We start from the raw sequence: 21,058 nt of genomic DNA, 5'->3' as shown, positions 1-21,058 counted from the left end.
CAGAGGTAGGAGGATCGCCATGAGTTTGAGGCCACACTGAGAATAAAGAGTGAATTCCAGGCCAGCCTGGGCTAGAGTGAGACTCTCTCAAGAAACCAAAAAAAAAAAAAAAAAAAAAAAGTATAATATTAATGAGCATTCATCATATATGTGTCATTGTCAGATGCATTTTAAATGTGTTCACAATTCAATCTTCCTAATAATAGTATGAGAAATAAACTCTTATTATTCTCTTAAGGAAACTTATGTTCTGAGGTAATTCACTCGTGATCACAGTATTTATACTAAAATGCAAATAAATATGGCTCTCAAACCTACCCTCTTGAGTTTTGCATGTGTGTACTGTAAACACATGTACGTGCACATGAAGTCCAGAGGTTGACATTTGGTAAATTTAGTATATATATACATAAAAAAATATATTTTCTTTATTTGAGGGACAGAAAGAGGCAGAGAGAGAGACAGAAAGAAAGAATGGGTGCACCAGGATCTCCAGCCACTACAAATGAACTCCAGATGCATGTGCCCCCTTGTGCACCTGGCTTATGTGGGTCCTGGAGAGTCGAACCAGGATCCTTTGGCTTTGCAGGCAAACAGCTTAACCGCTAAGCCGCCTCTCCAGCCCCATAAAAAATATTTTTATTTGCATGTGTGTGTGTGCGTGTGTGTACATGCGTGCAGGTGCCAGAGTCTCTTCCCACTGCCTATGAATGCCAGGCAGGTACACCACCCTTTGCTTTTATGTACAGTCTTATGTAGATGCTGAGGAGTAGAACCTAAGCTAGGAGGGTTTGCAAGGAAGTACTTCAACTGCTGAGCCATCTCACCAGACCCTCCACCTTTTTTGAGTCAAGGTTACTCACTGAACCTGGAACTTGCCTATTTGACTAGACAAGCTATCCAGCAGGCCCACTGATTTCTCCCTGACCAGTTCTGAGATTATAGGTGTATGACACCACACCTGGCTTTTATATGGGTTCTGGGATTCCAAACTCAGGTCTCCTTGTTTGTGAAACAAGCACTTTATCAACTGAGCCATCTCCCTGCCATGCCATCCTCACTTGTACGCTAAGCTATCTACTTACATATATTAAATAGAATTTTTCCATAATCAAGTGATGTCATGTGCTGAAGTAAAAGTTAATTTGTCATCAACCTTCTTAGATTAAAAAAAAAAATTAACTCCAAATTAAGTTATCTCACAGTTGGGTGAGGTTGTACAATTCTGTAATCCCAGCATTTGGGAAGTTGACACAAATTGTGAGTTCAAGGCAAGACCCCATCTAAAATAAAAACAATATAGAATAAAAAAAGGAAGCTGGGCATGGTGGCACACACCTTTAATTCCAGCACTTGGGAGGCAGAGGAAGGAGGATCACTGAGAATTTGAGGCCAGCCTGCGATGACACAGTGAATATTCCAGCTCAGCCTGGGCTAGAATGAGACTCTACCTCAGAGAGAGAGAGAGAGAGAGAGAGAGAGAGAGGGAAAGAGGGAGGGAGGAAGGGAGAGGGAGAAGGAAGGAAGGAAGGAAAGTATATCAGCTGTAAGTCAAATAAGACTAAACCATGAGTAAAATGCAAGCCATACCATTCCCAGAACTTTTTAAATGGTCACATACCTCTGGATCATCAGTATAATCAAACATTCTGAAAATGACCCTGGGCATTGGGTACACTGAATCTTCCGTGTGAGGAGGTGGCGTAAAAGGAGGGAGATTGTGCTGTAGTGCTTCACAGAGGATGCTGTCAAAGGCAAGGTAAGGTCTTAGGATGTGCCGTTCCTGCCACCGATCCTTTTTCAATTTCTGAATCTGGGCCCACAGGCAATCTAAATACTGAAAGCAGATTAATTTTTTAACATAAATAATATTTTGACTAGGCAAAAAAAAAAAATCTCCAACCTCTAAAATACAAGACATAAGAGGAAGCTAATTTTAAGTTCTATACAGTAGAATAAATGGTATTGAATTCTTATTTTAACATTAAAAACTAATATGTCTTACGAACTCTGGAATTGTCACCTGATATTTGAAACTGTGCATTCAATTTTTTTTTAAAGTCAATCCTGTAAAAGCTGGTATATATATAAAAAACCGAGGGGCTGCTTTAATTACATTCCTGAGTTTGGATCACAATTACCTCTTCTTGTGGATGTGGTTTATCAGCAGTCCATACTTGTAACATGGGCACATGAGTCTTCTGGCGTCTTCTATAGGTAAAAAAGAAAAGATACACTTAAGACTTGTAGAAATATGAACAGACACTCGGTGGTTTTTATTTTAAATAATAAAATACAAATTAAAGAAACTAAAAATACTTTTGCTTACTAGAGATCAACAGATAGCAACATTTTTGATAATGTGCTATATATGCACCATTATGTTATAGGTAAATGAAAAGCCTCAAACTCTATTGGCAAAGGAGTTAAATGGGAGCTGGGCGTGGTGGCACATGCCTTTAATCCCAGCACTTGGGAGGCAGAGGTAGGAGGACTGTCATGAGTTCGAGGCCACCCTGAGACTCCATTGTGAATTCCAGGTCAGCCTGGGCTAGAGTGAGAGCCTACCTTGAAAAAAAGAAAAAAGAAAGGATGGGGGTTAAATGGTACCATTTCTGGAAGACAAATGGACTATATCAAAATTTCAGCTTTTCAACCAGGTGTGGGGGCTCATGCCTTTAATCCCAGCACTCAGGAGGTGGTCACCCTGAGACTACATAGTGAATTCTAGGTTAGCCTGAGCTAGAGTGAGATCCTACCTTGGAAACCCAAAATAAATAAATAAATAAAATAAAAAGAAATGACTGCTGAGTTGAAGGTTCTAAAAAGCTAATTTTTTTTTGTTTTGTTTTGGTTTTTCAGGGTAGGATCTCACTGTAGCCTAGGCTGACCTGGGACTCACTATGTAGTCTCAGGGTGGCCTCAAACTCATGGAGAGCCTCCTACCCCTGCCTCCTGAGTGTTGGCATTAAAGGTGTGTACCACCATGCCTGGCTTTCTTTTTATTTTTTCAGTTTTCTGAAGTAGGGTCTCACTGTATCCCAGGCTGACCTGGAATTCACTCTGTAGTCTCAGGGTGGCCTCAAACTCACAGCAATCCTCCTACCTCTGCCTCCCGAGTGCTGGGATTAAAGGCGTGCGCCACCACGCCTGGCCTCTTTTTATTTTTTTTTTTAAGGAGAGAGAGAAGAGGAGAATTGGCACACCAGAGACTCCAGCCACTGCAATCAAACTCCAGGCATGTGTGCCACCTTCTGCGTCCTGCTTACATGGGATCCAACATAGGTCCACAGGCTTTGTAGGCATGTACCTTAACTGCAAAGCCATCTCTCCAGCTCGATCACTTTTTTTAAAGACAGCATTTTATTTATTTATTTGAAAAGAGAGGCAGACAGAGAAAATAGGCACACCTCCATCCACTGCAAGTAAACCTCCAGATGCATGCATCCCTTTATGCAACTGGCTTACATAGGTACTGGGGTATAAAACCTGGGTCCACAGGCTTCACAGGTAAGCACTAAGCCATCTCTCCAGCCCTCAATAGTCATTTCTAAGAATTCACAGCCCCCAGAAGTATATTTGCATACCTATGTGAAGACATACATATAAAAATATTCCCTGAAATATTGTTTACAATAGGGACTCAATATAAAATGTCTACCAGGAACAAGTCAAAAGAAATCATGACACATTTAAACAATGGAATACCATGCTACTGTTAAAATTAATTAGATTGAGCTATATACTTTCATACAACAAATCCAAGCTACAGTAAGAAAAAAAAAGCACGTGAAGAACAGTGAATAACAGTGAATATGTACTAGCATTTGCATAACATCAAAGATACACGGGGGGGGGGGGGGAAGAGGGGAGGAAAAGATTCTTGGTATTTTGTTGTATATATGTACAAAATGTAATGTAATGTGTGTGTGGTGTGGCACATGCATATCTGTGAATAAAAGCCAGAAAAGAATGTTAGATGTCTTCCTCTTTTAGCTCATCCATGTGCTTGAGATGGAGTCTCCTACTGAACTCAGAGATGCTATTTTCCATCAGACTTGCTGACCCAGCGATTCTCTGCTCTCTGCTCCTAGCAGAACTGAGCTTACAGCCATTTGTGGCTATGCCTAGCAATTTATCTGAGGACTGAGGAATTGCACTCAGGGCAAATCAGGCCCTCATGCATAAGCCGTAAATATTCTTACTAAATGAACCATCTTCCCAGTCCCAGAAAGATTCCTAAGACTTATTTATACTAAACAAACCAAATATTAATGGTATTCAAATATCTATTAATAGAAAATGATACAACAAAATCAATATGCAAAAACTTAAGGGACACATAACCATTAGCATGCTGCAGGGTAATAAGGCAAGGCATACATTTTACTCACAGGATCTATTATTTTATTATATCTAACAAAATAAGCCAAACATTTGCATAGTATGAGAGGAAAGGACTACTACTGATAGGACTTGGCTTAGGATTAATTTATACAAAATAAACTTATGTGCCAGGGCAGTGGTTCTCCATGTACAGAATGTATTATTAAGCTCCTGGTCCCCGAAGCTCCCCTACTGACCCCCGCAACCTGGCTGTAAAGGGGGCAGGGTTACCAGCCAGAGCACCATAAAGTATCAAGTGTCTTGGTTCTATACAGGTGCTGGGTGGAGGCAAATACCAGAGTCCTAGGTCTCATTAAAATAAGAGAAAGAGCCAGCGCTTAGCACTGAATGAGGCACCTCTACACACTGTTAGGGCTCAGGGAACATTACAGAGGTAGAAGGGGAAGAATATGAGTACGACTCTTAACTGGTAGCCAGAGATCAGTCTCTATGGAGATGATGGTAGACCTTGAGGAGATTCAAAACTCATCAAAGTAGGAAATTAGAGGTTGTCTGGCTGGAAAGATGACTTGGTGGTTAAAGGTGCTTGTTTGCAAAGCCTGATGGCCCAGTTTCAATTCCCCATACCCATGTAAAGCCAGAAGCACAAAATGGCTCACGCATCTGGAGTTCATTTACAGTGGCAGGAAGCTCTGGAGTGCCCACACACATACTCTTTGTCTCATTATCTTTAATTTTTTTAAGAGAAAATGCAAAGCCGGGTGTGGTGGCTCATGTCTTTAATCCCAGCACTCCTGAGGCAGAGGTAGGAGGATCACTGTGTGTTCAAGGCCACCCTGAGACTATATAGTGAATTCCAGGTCAGCCTGGGCTAGATTGAGATTCCATCTTGGAAAAAAAAAAGAAAGAAAGAAAAAAAAAAGGAGAGTTCTACCATACCTTCCAAAGCACAGGGAACATTGTAGAAGAGAAAGAAAAAAAGACTGTAGGAGCTGTAGGTTTAGGTGTACTTTGGGGCACTGTCCTCTGGACATGAACTATTATGGTGCATTCATGACACCACAGTCGTTACCAATACCCCTAAACAAGACCAAGCAAGTTATAAGCCCATCATCATTTTGATTAGACAACAAAACACAGGAGGGTTTGAAAGAGGAGGGTCCTCAAGGGATTGAGGTGAGTGAGAGGGAACAAAAAAGGATAAAGGGGCAGGAACATGATGAAATTACTATATGTTCATATATTAAAGTTCTCAATAAAAAACTAATAAAATGAAGAGAAGAAATAAATGGTATTAGTGCTAACAAACAAAATATGTATTTATTATTATCAGTAAGATAATCGTATTATAAACAAAGAGTACTAAGAGCTACACCCTTACTTAAGATAGCTTTCTGTGTTGGTAAAGATGCGGTCCATCTCTGCATCTTTCTTTTCATACAATTCCTTTCCAACCCAGGGCAAAGATGACAGAAATGCATACACATACCAATCCCGTCGCACCTAAGGAATTTTTAAAAAGGTTAAGTTAAAAATCCATATTGATTAATCTTTATTTATATTTTTCCCTCCTCCCTCCCTCCCTTCTTCCTTCTTTTCAACTTTAGGGATAAAACCCAAGGTTTTACATGAGCTAGGCAAGTGTTCTACCTTTAGCTAAAGCCCCACCTTTTATCTGTTCCATTTATTTGTGTGTATGTGACAGAATGGGTGTACCAGCATTTCTTGCTGCCGCAAGTGAACTCCAGGTGCATGCATCACTTTGTGCATCCAGGTCTACATGGGCACCAAGGCAATTAAGACCCCTGGCAGGCAGGCTTTACAAACAAAAGCCCTCAACCACTGAGCAATCTCCTCAGAAAAAAATTATTTCCTTTTATTTATTCTAAAATGAAATTCCATGTAAGCAATTTAATAGGACTTAAAAAGACATCTAGCTCATTCACAGCATTTCTATTCACATTATTTCTAATCTTACTAGACATAATCATTTGAACTAACACACAGTTAGCAAAAGAACCCACTAGTATTTTGATTAATGTAACGTGGATTATTAAGCCTTTATGGTGTGATATTCTAGCACTATTTTGTTTGTTGCTGAAAAGTTCCAGTACTGTATGAGCAAGATTTAACATAAAGGGTAGTTTTACCTGAGGCACGTCTTCTTCCTGAGTTACACTTACAAAATTCTCAAACATAGCAACCATTGATGGGGCAGCAATCACATGACAATTCACAAGATCAGATAAAAAACGGACCTGTTAGGGTAAACAATTTCTGCTAGTGAATCTGTCTAAGAAATCTTTTAATAGTCTAGTCATAATCAGAAAAGCTAAAGCCTGAGACTTGAATTCAGCCTACTGCCTTTGTGTTTGCAAAACCTGCAAACCAAAGTTTTTAAAATCTTGGGAAAAAAGAATTCAAAAGGTTATTCATATACAAATTACATGAAATTCAAACTTCACTGTCATAAATACACTTTTGGTTTTGTTCATTTTTATTTATTTATTTGACAGAGAGAGAGAGATAAGAGAGAGAGAGAGAGAGAATGGGAGCACCAGGGCCGCCAGCCACTGCAAACCAACTCCAGATGCAAGCGCCACCTTGTGCATCTGGCTTATATGGGTACTGAAGAATCAGGCCTCGAACTGGGGTCTTTAGGCTTCACAAGCAAGTGCTTAACCGCTAAGCCATCTCTCCAGCCCATAAATACATATTTTAAAGACAGCCATGCCCATCTGGTTTACTGTCCACAGCTGTTTCTGTGCTGCAACAACATAGTTGAATAGTTGGGACAGAGACACTAGTGTTAGGCAGGTATATGTGAATTTACAGGTGTCTCTGCTATACTATAGTATCTAGACAGTAAAATATTCTAATCACTTCAACCTACTGTTGAAGTCTTAAGTCGGCTTTTCTGTTTGGCTGGGAATAATTTTCACTGAATCAGAGAAGGAGAAATTATAAGAGATTATTTATTGTGTGCCAAGGTTAAATAGACATTTAGGAGGACTCAGTCTCTTTGGGACAAGCATAATTTCAAACAGAAAGAGATGACTCCTATATGAAAAAGTATATTAAAAAGTGCCCTCAGAACCAGTGATAAATGAGCTAGGAGAAAGCATCATGAGGAGAACATATTGGGCTAGGTCATAAAGCATGAGTAAAGCATTCAAGTGAAGATCAAAGAAGCAATTCTAGGCAGAGGGGTTTAAAAACAAGCTGCAGAGCTCTGCAAGTTTGTTTTCTTTTTCTTTCTGTGGTTGGATGTATGTGCACAGATGTATAAGAGAAGGCTAGAAGACAGCCTCAGGAATCATCCTCAGGAATGCCATCTGCCTCTTAAGACAGTGTTTTTCACAGGCCAAGAGCTCACCAATCAGACTAGACTGGTGGCCAGCAAGCTTCAGGGATTTGCCTATTTCTGTCTCTCCAGTACTGGGATTGGCAACCATGTAGGTACTTGGCATCAAACTCAGATCATCATGCTTGTGAGGCAAGCAGTTTACTGAATGAACTATCTCCACAGCCTATGCAAGTAATTTTCATATAGCTGGAGGGTGTATGGAGGCAAGGAAAAAGAAAGCAGATTGGAAGGTTGAGGAGATGGCTCGGTGGTTAAAGTACTTGCCTATAGAGCCTAACAATCAGAACTTGATTTCCCAGTGCCCATGTGGAGTCAGATGTACAAAGTGCCACATGCATCTGGATGGAGTCCATTTGCAGTGGCTTAAGGCCCTGTTGTGCTCATTCTGTCTGTCTTCTATCTCTCTCTGCTTACAAATATATATTTAAAAGACAAAAAAGGAAAGCAGATTGGAGCAATAATGAAAGGTCAGGAATTTAATCCAACAGCCTAACAGATTTCTGATTGTGTATACTCAATAAAAAATAATTTTATCACTTATCTTCAACATATGTATATTTTTATATAATACATACTGGATTACTATTAACCTATGTAGCAAATGTTAGTAAAGCTTAATTCTACTTCCACTGAAGATAAAAAGGTTCTAATATTTACTTCTTGCAACCTACCTGCGCTAGATTTTAAATACTACCCACTGTAGAAAACAGAAACTGAGGCTTTTAGCCAGTAGCTAACACTAGCAGAGGCTAGTTACAGAAAGATCATTCTAATGCTACTACAACATGAAAAGCAGAAAACTTAGATGCAAAACAATTAGGTAAGAAGACTGTGAATGAGCTGAAGAGAGGAAAGATGTAAAAAATAACATATAAATCTATGAACTTTTAGGTAAAGTATCTCAGGGGTATACTTGTATCTCACTTGGGGCACAAGTTTGGAGCTTGAGAAAAAGGGTAAAGTTGGAGATACAGTTTATAAATTTGGTGGTACCATCAATATAAAGTTGGTTTATGAAGCTATGAGAAAATGTTTAAAAGACAGTGCAGATACAATCTTTTGAAACACAAAAGTTTAAGGGGCAAAGGAAGATGATTCAGTGAAAAGGAGACAGGAGTCAAAGATTGGGGGCTGGGCAGCAGGACTTTTGAAGTAGTACTGCAGGAACCAGGGGGTCAGAAAATAATACAGAGAATCACTGCTGTAAGAAAGTGGACCAGTTTTCACAACAAAAACAAGCCATAGGTTCAGTAAGGAGCTCTTTGGTACCTTAAATAACCATGAGAATGGCTTCCCAAACAGAAGCTCCGGGAATGAGTAGGGTGGGGGAAAATCTCAGTATAAAGGGTAATGATTTGGCTATGGCTCGGACCCTTCCCTACATTCCAACACAAGTTCTAATTTACAAAAAAGTAACTTACCAAATATACAGCTTCATTATAATTGTTTCCTTTTAGTGACTCTTTAAGTTGGCGAATCATAGCTTCTACAAATTCTCCACCAAAGTTGTAATTCCTGGCATTCAGCAGTCCAACTAGTGTTGTATAAATTGTCAACTTCTCAGGTAACAGACGTGCACTGATTTGAGAATCCATACAAGACAATCCCCAAAACAAAGACATTATGTTAAATTACTGATTTCATATAAAGCTCTTTTCATCAATTAACTTAGGAACACAATTACTTTTAACTATGTCTTCAAAACAACTTCAGAAAAGCATATTATATGCGGAGTTTGTCAGTAAAGTTAAAAGTCCTATGTCATAGATATAGTCCCCACAATTTTTCATTTTAGTTATTTAGTTATTAATTCAAAAGTTAAACAGTTTACTTGTGAAGTTACCACACTAAAACAAATATAACTAACGCTAAGACCTGTTTTTCTTCAAATGTGTTTGGTGGAAGTGAGTAATAGTTACACAGAAAAAGGTTTCCATGGCAAACTATCTCAGAAATGTACCACAAAAAAAAGATCCTTTAATGCAGAATCATTAAGGGGGAACAGAGCATTCTGAGTTTCTAATCTTAGCTAACCAAATGTCATGTGACTAAAATTCCACTTTGAAAAACATTATTCTACTTGTTCATGAAAGATAAAGTCAGGTGTGGTGACACATGTCCTTAATCCCAGCATTCGTGAGGCAGAGGTAGGAGGATCACCTTGAGTTTGCCACAACCCTGAGACTACATAGTGAATTCCAGGTCAGCCTGGGCTAGAGTGAAACCCTACCTTGAAAAACTAAAAGAAAAAAAAAAGTTAACAATTATATCCAGTTTCATTCAAGGTCATAGCATAATTCTTAATATGTGATATTCTAGTGTAAATATAAAATTGCTTACTCTGTGCTGATTTCACTGGAGTCATTTGAAAAGTAGAGAAAAGAATTATAATAATAAGCCTTTGGAAAAAGGAGAGAGCAAATGTTGCTTCCTAATTAAGGTGGCTTTCAGATACTAGCTCAAAATAAGAAAAGCAAATAATAAATAATAATGGGCTGGCTCAGTGATTAAGGCACTTGCCTACAAAATCTAACAACCCTGGTTCAGTTCCTCAGTACCCATGTAAAGCCATATGCACAAAGTGGCACATGCATCTGGAGTTCTTTTGCAGCAGCTAGAGGTCCTGGTGTGTACCTGTCTGTCCGTGTCTTCTCTATCTCTGCTTGCAAATAAAAAATAAGTAAATAAATAAAACACTGCAAGCAATACCAACCCAGTCTTATACAAGCAAGTAAACATGGCTTCCAATGAAATTTTCACACTAGCTAGTATGATTCTCTAATGAATACTTTCAAAACAAAGGGATAGCCAAAAATGATTTTTTCATAGTCTTGTAGTCTAGGGATATGTCTTTATGAATAGTAATTGGATTCCTTTAAAAAACTTAAACCAGGGCTGGAGAGATGGCTTAGCGGTTAAGCGCTTGCCTGTGAAGCCTAAGGACCCTGGTTCGAGGCTCGGTTCCCCAGGTCCCACGTTAGCCAGATGCACAAGGGGGCGCACGCGTCTGGAGTTCGTTTGCAGTGGCTGGAAGCCCTGGCGCACCCTTTCTCAATCTCTCTCTCCCTGTCTCTTTCTCTCTCTCTGTCACTCTCAAATAAATTAATAAAAATTGAACAAAAAAAATTAAAAAAAAAAACTTAAACCAAATTCAACTAAGTGAGGTTAAAATGAAATCCACTGGTAGTTTCTCTTTGTGCGGACTTTTTTTGCACGCACACAAGCATGTGTACATATATATGGTATGGTATCTATTTATGTGTGGATGTAGATACATACACTCTGCAGAGGACAGAGGAGAATAGGTGTCCTCTTCTATTGCTCATATGTGTTTCTTTGAGACTGAGTCTCTCATTAAACCTGGAGATGTCATTTTAGGTCAAAGTACATGACCAGCAAACCACAGTAATTCTCTGTCTCTGCTCCATAAAGGACTGGGATTACAGGCATTTGTGGCCACACCTAGCTATTTACATGGAAGCTGAAAAATCAAAACCAGGGTGAATCAGGCCCTCATGTTTACATGGCAAGTATTCTTACCCATAAAGCCATCTCCCAAGCCTCCTCTGCATGTACATTTTTAGAATGCAAAAACGAGCTATACTTTAAAAAAAAGTATGTGTGTGTATCTGAGAAGTCTACTGTCATTTGCTTTCTTATTTTGAAAGTTAATTCAAATGATTCTAAAGTTCTAAGATTCAAAACAGGGAAAACAGTTTTCTTCCTATTTATCTTTAAAAAAAAAATTAGGCCTTAGGTGAACATTTCATTAGTACAAATTTTTGGATAGAAGGAAAGCCAATTATATACATAACACATCTTTTGAACATGTCCCAAAGTATATAAGAGTAGATAATATATTACCACCTAGATTCATAAATCTTTTGCATACATACACTGTACAAAGAATCCTTAAGATCGTGCTCTTGTAGTTAGGAAGATCAGCTTCCAAAACACCAGCCAAACCTTCCAGATTGCTCTCCAAAGAGCAGGCACTCTGTAGAGGACAACACATTAATTATCTGTCAAGTACTCAGTAATCAGTGAATTAAATGAACTTTTCTAGATGACCATAAAGATATTAGGGTCTTCTATGCATAAAGTACTAAAATTTTGTGGTGAAGAGAGCAAGAACTAATGGCATAAAACAACTGAGATAGTTGCTACTCTTTAGAAGCATGTTTCATTAAAGAGTATCAATGAAATCTAACAACAACAAAAAAAATAGTGGTCTAGGGAGAATAACAATTAAAAATGGGAGGACATGGAAGATGACTTAGTGGTTAAGCCCTTGTTTGTGAAGCCTAAGGCCTTGGTTCAAGGCTCGATTCCCCGGTCCCCATGTAAGCCAGATGCACAAGGTGGCACATGCATCTGGAGTTCATTTGCTGTGGCTGGAGGCCCTGGTGCACCTATTCTCTCTTTCTCTCTCTGTCACTGAAATAAATAAATAAAAATAAACAAAAAAATGTTAAAAATATATCTATTTTTTTTAAAAGGGAGGATACTATAGGCTATGGTCTAGCTTTCTTACTAATTCACTATTTGACTCAAGTATCCAACTCTCTGGCTCAGGTCATTTATAAACTGAAAGAATTATTCCCTAGGTTTGTTTTAAGGCATCTACGAAAATTACTAATAATTAGAAATTCAATTATCTGAATCCCAGGAGTTTCAAAATGCATTCACTTTGTGAACACAGTTGCACTGTAATAAAAGTTTTATCTAAACCTTAGATCAACCAGTTTTCAACTGCAGAAATTAAAGTACAGTCAATCACAATCCTAACCTTTTGGCAATCTATGTAACTTGGTGCATACCTTTTCTCCTACTTTGCATATTAAAAATTCCAAATGTTCTTCCGTTTTATTTGCATCAAAGGTTTTTCTTCTTTTGTGAGGCTGTCCACCTATTTCAGCAACATTAAAAACAAACAAACATGAGGACTGGAGAGATAGATGGCTTAGCAGTTAAGGCATTTGCCTGCAAAGCCAAAGGACCTCGGTTCAATTCCCCAGGACCCATGTAAGACAGATGCACAAGGTGGGGCATGCATTTGGAGTTTGCAGTGGCTGGAGGCCCTGGTGCACCTATTCTCTCTCTGTCTGCCTTTCTCTCTCTCAAATAAATAAAATATTTTTAAAAAATGATAAATCTGCTATCACAAAAATTGTTTTTATACTTCAATCTTTTCTACCAGGCTTGCTTGTGCTCATGCACTCTCCCTCCTCCCATCTATGTACATATTTTTTTTTAACAGAGTAGAAGCTCTTTACTGATCCTTGTTTCTGACTAGACTAGATTAACCACAGTCTCACCCACTCTTATGGCCTCTATATGCAATAACTCCAGAAAGCATTATTTAGTCACATTAAGTGTATGTGGTTTTCTGTGGGCAGATTGAACTGGCACCAACACATGCTAAACACTAATAATAGAACATTCCTACTCTATTCTTTCAACTTGTGTTGTTTACTGACCCTTAACTGCTTGTTCTTAGACCTGATAATGCCAGCAGTACTTTAATCTAATGATGCAATTTGATCATTGTGTAAACTGGTAAAATAAGCTTACAAAAGCAAGTTTAAATGCTTTGGAAATTTTTGATTTAAAAAAGAACAAGAAAGCTCTTGCATTAGGTATGAAGATGAAAACTACCAAAAAAGAGAATATAAAACACTAAGATTCCTCATTTGCTTTACAAGTGTCTGAGCAATTAACTCTTAAATCTTCCTGAGAAATAACATGAGACTTAAACGTTAATAGTATACAATTGAACATGATACTGTCGTTACATTAATATTGGCTAGTCTCCTGATAATTTAATTTTTTATTTCCAGCAATTATATTATTATTAAATAGCACGTGCATAAGAAATTTATAATATAGCTCTCATGTGGCTGGCAATCTGCCCTAAGAAAAAATTGGCAGCTGGATATAGCATTATTTAACAGTAAGTTACATGTAATTTCAGTCTTCTTTAAACCTGAACAGCGAGTGGAATTAAACTATTTTTATAGAGTTCTAATCATCTACTGGACTTTGAAATATCTGGCTTGAAATGTATGGTGCTTCTCATAAAACACAGCATCCAGCTATCCTATATTTGGATGTTAAAAGTTTTTCCAGGGCTGGAGAGATGGCGTAGAAGTTAAGACATTTGCCTACAAAGCCAAAAGGATCCTGGCTCCATTCTCCAGGACCCACATAAGCCAGATGCACAACAGGGCACATGCAACTGGAGTTCATTTGCAGTGGCTGGATGCCCTGATGTGCCCATTCTCTCTCTCCCTCTTTTTCTCTCTCTCAAATAAATAAAGAAAATATATTTAAAAAATAGTTTTTTTCCAGTGACTTATATGTTTGATCTTCACATACAAAATGAACCTGAAGTTCTAATCAAAACCAATTAATTGCTATTCAAACAGGATCAAAGGAATTATTATTATAAAAGGCAACATACCGTGCTCCAGTTTCCAATCCCTTAATACCAGCATTAATTTGGTTTAAATAACGATTGCATTTAACTTTGAAGGAATAATGCCACAAAAAAATGTAACATTCATGCAGAGGCACAACTGAAATGTAGTCCTGAAATATCTGTCTATGCAAAGTTGTGGAAGTTTGTGAAACAGAGTAATCAGTAACCTTGATTCTTAAGTTTAAATCTAAGCCACATCATCTATTAAAGGTCTACTACCTGAAGAACCAACCATACAAAGATCTTTTGTTTCCAGGGTTCATATACCAAAGAAAACTTATTTGACATAATGTTTATAAAATACTGACCAGGACATAAATAAATGCTTTCTAGAGCAACAGTTTTCAACTGGGTGTGGCCCTGGCAGTCCATGGAGACATTTTCAACTTTTACAAGGGAGTACAACCGGCATGTAGTGGGTAGAGACCAATGATGATGCTAAACACCCCACACTGCATAGGGTATCCCAACAAGTAATCCAGCCCAAATACCAACAGTGTTGCTGTTGAGAAACCGTTCTACAAAGCATATTGTATTAATAGCAATCTTCATTATTCTTCAAAAACAAATTTTAGGTAAGATTCAGGGAAGACATGCACTGAAAAATGAGGAGTTTTTTTTTTTTTTCTCTCTTCCTTTAACCACAACCACTGTTCTCTTCTTTCTGGTTCGTCTACTTTACTAACCCTTTATCTCACCTCCAGTCTTTCTAACTATATGGCTAGCTTGTTCCAGTTGAGATTTATTTCTGTCTTTTTAACAATCTTCTCAGACCCCCTTGTAAGCCTGACACGGGGAAAACAGTATTGCAGGAAAACACAGGATTTCTAAGGAAAATGAGAAAATACAGGCAAACAGTTGTATCTCTAAACTGCACCCCCCCCCTTTCACTATGCCTATTCTAAAGGTCAATTTGGAGAATGGCAGGAGGCAGAATGTACTAATTGGTAAAAAGATACCATACTCTCACCTGAAAAGTGAAAGAATATGAAGTGGGGGAAGAGGAGATATAACCATAATCTGAACCCATAGACAGTAATAGCAGAATCTGTGTGAGAGCATAGGAAAGTAGAATACCTTCATTGGGAATACTGCTTGTGGGTGGGGCTGGAGGGATGGCTTAGCAGTTAAGGCTTTTGCCTGCAAAGCCAAAAGACCCAGGCTAGATTCCCCAAGTCCCACATTAGCCAGATGCACAAGAGGGCACACACCTGGAGTTTGTTTGCTGTAGCTGGAGGCCCTGGCATACCCATTCATTCATTCTCATTCTCTTTCTCTCTGTCACATAAATAAATAAATAAATAATTTTTTTTTTAAAGAATACTGCTTGTGGGGCTGGCAAGATGACTCAGAGGTGAAGGCACTTGCCTGCAAAGCCTAAGGACCAAGGTTCAATTCCCCAGGACCCATGTAAGCCAGATGCACAAGGGGGTACAAGTGTCTGGAGTTCATATGCAGTGGCTAGAGGACCTGGTGTGCCCATTCTCTCTTTCTCTATCTGCCCTTTTCTCTCTCTCTCTCAGATAATTTAAAATAATTTTTTTTTAAAAAGAATACTGCTTGAGCCAGGCATGGCAGTGCAGATTTCTAAGACTTAAAACATCAAACTACTACATCTGGGGCTGGAGGGATGGCTTAGCGATTAAGGCCTTTGCCTGCAAAGCCAAAGGAGCCTGGTTCAATTCCCCAGAACCCACGTTAGCCAGATGCACAAGGGGCGCACATGTCTGGAGTTCATTTGCAGTAACTGGAGACCCTGACATGCCCATTCTCATTCTCTCTCCCTCTTTCTCTGTTAAATAAATAAGTAAATAAAAATACTTTAAAAAATACCACATCTGGAGCTGGAGAGATGCCTTAGTGGTTAAGGCACTTGCATGTGAAACCTACAGACCCAGGTTCAATTCTCCAGTACCTACATAAGCTAGATGCACATGGTGGGGCATGCATCTGGAGTTCGTTTGCAGTGGCTGGAGGCTCTGGTGTGCCCATTCTCTTTCTCGCTTGTTGCTTCGTTCTCTCTCAAATAAATAACTTTTTTAAGTTAAAAAAATACCACATCTGAAACAAAGTATGCACCCACTAGGAATAACCAACTACTTTGCCTCTGTTCATTTTTTTTCTATAATTAAGTTAAAAAATAGTCAAAATCTAAAAGACAGGGCTGGAGGGATGGCTTAGGGGTTAGTGTTTGCCTGTAAAGCCAAAGGACCCAGGTTCAATTCCCCAGGACCCACGTTAGCCAGATGCATAAGAAAGAAGGCGCACACATCTGGAGTTCATTTGCAGAGGCTGAAGGCCCTGGTGCACCCATTCTCTCCCCCTTTCTCTATCAAATAAATAAAAATAAAATATTTTTTTAAAAAAATCTAAAAGATAAAGACCTAACTCTAAGCTCAAATGGAGTTTTATGGGGTTTTGGCTAAGATTTGAACAAACTGAATCCCTTCATATCAACAAAACAATGGATTTAACACCTATAAAATGTATATTCTACACAAATTGAAGAGCTTTGGAGACAATTTTAAAAAATTTATTCATCTGTAAGGAGAGGAGAGAACAGGGTGGGGGAAGGACAGAGGGAGAGAGGAGAAAGAAAATATAGTGAATGTGCACTCCAGCCACTGCAAATGAACTCCAGATGCCTGCACCATTTTTGCATCTGGCTTTATGTGGGTACTAGAAAATCAAACCTGGGTGATTAGGCATTGCAGGCAAGCTGTGTAACCGTTGAGCCATCTCTCCAGTCCTGAGAGTTTTAAGAAGTCTATAAAGTTAGTACTGGATTAGTTTCCATATACATTACTTTCCATTTAGGATATTCCTTTCCTTGTCCAAAAAATGCATACAGCAACTTTACTGATACAGTCTAACCTTGTCTCCATGAATCCTGGATAGTACAGTCTCAATACAAAAATGTTTTTAAATGAGCCAGGCGTGGTGGCACACACCTTTAATCCCAGCACTTAGGAGGCAGAGGTAGGAGGATTGGCATGAGTTCGAGGCCACCCTGAGACTACATAGTGAATTCCAGTCAGCCTGAGCTAGAGTGAGACCCTACCTCAGAAAAACAAAAAACAAAAACTGTTTTTAAATGGAAGACTGCTAAACTCTGATCTTATCTCCTACAATGTTCATCCCATGTTCTCTGTTCTAGCAACAACGGTTTCCTTGTTGGTCTATAAACAGACAGGAACACTTGAGTCTTAATGACCTTGCACTCAGTTTCCCTGTGATTACTCTCAGACAGCCATATGGGTTGGTCCCTTACATCCTGCAAGTCTTTGATCAGATGCCATCATCACTACGGTCTTATCTGACCAGTTTTCCTTCACAGCACTGTCCACCATATGCCTCACTTTATCCCTCTCCACAGTACTTGTGATCATGATATACTATACTTGACTGTTTTTTTGTTTTGTTTTGTTTTTTGTCAGACTACACTGGAAAGGAGCCTTCACTTTTAAACCGTCCCCTGCTGTATAGCAAGCAACTAGTTAGGAGACTGTTTGACAAGTCTTAATTATAAAGTTGTCCTTGGTATCCATGGGACCCTACCCCTAACCCACAAATCATTTGAATCCCTTATAAAAAATAGTATAGTATTTGCATATCATCTGTGCACATCTCTATACTTTAAGTCATCTCTAGATTATTTACAGTATCTAATACAATGTAAGTGGCATGTTGTTAATTTATTGCTCAGGAAATAATAACTTCAAAAAAGTAAGCACAAGTTTAGTACTAAGGCCAAGGCCAATTCCATGCTTCCCCCCCCCCCCACCGCCCAATATCTCATAACCATTTAGTTGAATGCTGGGATGCAGAGCCCATAAATGCAGAGGACAGACTATACACAACCAAGCATATGGAAGGTCAGAGGAATCAGAAACTGGTAAGAGCTGACAATAACCCAGAAATGCTTAGACATATACACCTAATTCAAACTGTAGCAATACCTAGTCTTTAAGATAAATACTTTCTCTAATAGTTGAGTTCCTAATTTTATCTGTCAATCTATTAATCAATCAATCAATTGAAGAAGGGTCTCACTCTAGCTAGCCCAGGGTAACCTGGAATTCACTCTAGTCCAGTCTTGTCTTGAATTAATCTTTCTACCTCAACCTCTCAAGTGCTGGAATAAAAGGTATGCACATCATGCCTGGCTTCTAATATTTATTTTAAAATAATGTAGCTACATTACTAAAAAACATTCAAAATATTTGATCACTAAAGATAGAAGATCACTAAACCTTAGCTGTTCTGTCACCAAACTGTGATAATGTAAAAAGTTCCAAATTTCTGCACTACCAAGAGGAACTATAAACTCTGTCCATTATTAAAGTGCTTACCATAATAGATTTTGATTAATGAATGCCTAATTTTATATCACTTTTGCTTATTTACAACCCAAATGGGACAGTGATTTAGCTGCCAGTGGGAGTAAAAGAACCAACTCCAAGAAAGTTAAGCAAACCTAATAACTAAAGCAAAAGCAATTTTAGGGCAGGAAAGATGTCTTAGTGGTTAAGGCACTTGCCTGCAAAGCCAAAGGACCCAGGTTCAACCCCACCTCCCCAGGAGCCACTACAGGTACACCAAGTGCACAAGGTAGCACACGCGTCTGGAATTCATTTGCGGTGGCTGGAGGCCCTGGCAGCCCATTCTCTCTCTCTTCTCTCTCTGCCTCTTTCTCCCTGTCTTTCTTAATTAAATAATTTTTCACCCTCACTTCAGGACTACTCTGGAAATAAAGGATGAAGAAAGTATATGACAAAGAAAATGGAAAAAGCAAAAAAAATTTCTCAAAAATCCAATTCATGACTTCAAGCAGATTAGTCTCTGGCTATCCAAATACAAAGCAAAGCAAACTGTATTGTCTATGTCCTATACAAAGGTTCTACAAGATGCCTCCTGGTTAATGCAGAACAGTTATGCCTACATACTGGAAAGCCATGGATTTGCTCTCACTGGTGTATCTAGGCACTAAAAGTCATTCCCTGTGGTAATGACAGTCTTTAGATCCTTAGAATAGTCTCTCAAGTCATTAATTAGCAGAAAACTGGTATTTCACTGATTAAATTAAAATTTAAATACATGTGATTCTATCTCTACCTTTAATTCTGTTAACATTCCAAGAGAGCATTAAACCTATGAAAATTTTCTGCTTGTTTTTTTCTTAGGGTGATGCATTTGTCAGTATTTATCGCCTCCTCTGAGATGTTAACAGGTGATAAAATAAATACCATCACGAGCCGTTAGTTACATGTATTATTTCATTTTACCCCTAGACACACCAAAAATAAGAATGAGTATTCCTCATTACAGACTAAGGTTTAGGGAAGTTTAACAATCTGAGCAAGATCACAAAGTAACAGAAGTCTGGCTTTAACCCTAAACCTTTGGGTTCTAAAGTTTTCCGTCAACCTTTTTAAGGATACACATTCTTCAGTTATTCTCACGCTTTTTAAAAAATGTTTTATTTTTATTTATTTATTTGAGAGCGACAGACACAGAGAGAAAGACAGATAGAGGGACAGAGAGAGAATGGGCGCGCCAGGGCTTCCAGCCTCTGCAAACGAACTCCAGACGCGTGCGCCCCCTTGTGCATCTGGCTAACGTGGGACCTGGGGAACCGAGCCTCGAACCGGGGTCCTTAGACTTCACAGGCAAGCGCTTAACGGCTAAGTCATCTCTCCAGCCCTATTCTCACGCTTTTATGTGGACATGTGCCCCTGACTGACTGAAATGCTCTTCTGTAAACTAAACACTTTTTTCTGTTTAACCTAGCAAATCCTTGGTTTTTTATGATGACATCACTATGACCTCCAGGCAGACAGACACAGGAGTATCCAAATGGACACGAGAAGTCCTGCTCTTCTCGGGTTAAGTTTTCGTGCACTTTCTTACACGGGAAAATATGCTTAAGGCCAATCTAACGGAACAGCATGTGTTTATTGATGGCCTCGCGGGTGTGGGTAAGAGACTAAAGTCGTTCCCTGCAGCCCGAGAGAGGGCGGATCAGCGATGCAGGGGTGGAGAGTTCAGGTTGCAATTCATCAGATCTCTGTCGCGGCTTTCTTTCTAAGCAGACTGCGTCTTCCAAGAGAGTGCTGCTTTGAGGATGAAAACCAATTTCTGAACCAGGGGATGGCCATCACCCCCGTGAAGAGGTGGCGACACCGATGCAGGTGCACTTTCCTCCGGCGGTGTGGGGACACATCTGAAAGGTCCTTGGGAGACACGGGGGCTGCCCACGGCTTCACCCGGCCCAGGATCCGAGCAGTCGGGGCTGCGGGGAGGCTGGCTCTTTCCAGAAGCTGCCTGGCCACACCCGCACGGCGCCAGCCCACTTCCTCCAAGGCTTCCCTAAAGACCCCACCAGGACGCGGCCCCTGCGGCACTCACCATCGTTCTCGTCGCTGTGCCGCCTCCGCGACATGCTGCCCGCAGCTGCGCAGCCGAGCCGAGCCGCCAAGCAACACCGGACGGTCAGGCTGCCGCCGGCCGGGTCCCGATCAGCGAGGCGCGCGGGTCGGTCGGCGCGCAGGCGCACTGGCTCGCGACGGCTCCCGGAAGCGCGAGGGGTGAGTCTTCGAGTGGGCTCGGCTGCGGAGGGCCGGTGTCCGGACACTCACTGAACCACGGGGACTCCGGTCTGCACGCAGCCGGCCTGTTCAGGGGCTGCCTCCGCCGCCGGCTGTTCCCTCCTCCCGCCTTCCGCTCGGTGTCCTTCCGGGGCCACGCGGAAAGGGCCGCCTCTTCCAGCACGAGCCCGAGCCGGAGCAGTCGCGTCTCACCGTGTTTGCCCGGCAGCCCCTGCGCTGACGCCGCGAGGACTTCCGGGGCGAGGTGACGTGACG

The 21,058-nt window shown here is 40.0% G+C and overlaps 1 protein-coding gene across 1 annotated transcript in view; it reads right to left on the bottom strand.

Annotated features, from left to right (window-relative positions):
• Ncbp1 (nuclear cap binding protein subunit 1) overlaps positions 1 to 20,932 on the bottom strand; it is a 54,027-nt gene extending 33,095 nt beyond the window's left edge. The window contains exons 1-8 of the mRNA XM_045145250.1: positions 20,604 to 20,932; positions 12,535 to 12,623; positions 11,611 to 11,711; positions 9,136 to 9,292; positions 6,498 to 6,605; positions 5,729 to 5,850; positions 2,142 to 2,211; positions 1,622 to 1,837 (exon numbers count right to left, since the gene is read on the bottom strand). Coding sequence (XP_045001185.1) covers positions 1,622 to 1,837; positions 2,142 to 2,211; positions 5,729 to 5,850; positions 6,498 to 6,605; positions 9,136 to 9,292; positions 11,611 to 11,711; positions 12,535 to 12,623; positions 20,604 to 20,637 — 897 coding nt within the window. The 5' untranslated portion in view covers positions 20,638 to 20,932. The remainder of the gene's footprint in view (positions 1 to 1,621; positions 1,838 to 2,141; positions 2,212 to 5,728; positions 5,851 to 6,497; positions 6,606 to 9,135; positions 9,293 to 11,610; positions 11,712 to 12,534; positions 12,624 to 20,603) is intronic.
• Positions 20,933 to 21,058: the final 126 nt, after the last annotated feature.

Source organism: Jaculus jaculus, chromosome 1 (genome assembly GCF_020740685.1).
Source record: "Jaculus jaculus isolate mJacJac1 chromosome 1, mJacJac1.mat.Y.cur, whole genome shotgun sequence".
In the NCBI taxonomy this organism is placed as follows: domain Eukaryota; kingdom Metazoa; phylum Chordata; class Mammalia; order Rodentia; family Dipodidae; genus Jaculus; species Jaculus jaculus.
The sequence above is the reverse complement of the archived record's forward strand: the minus strand, read 5'-3'. Positions and strand labels throughout refer to the sequence as shown.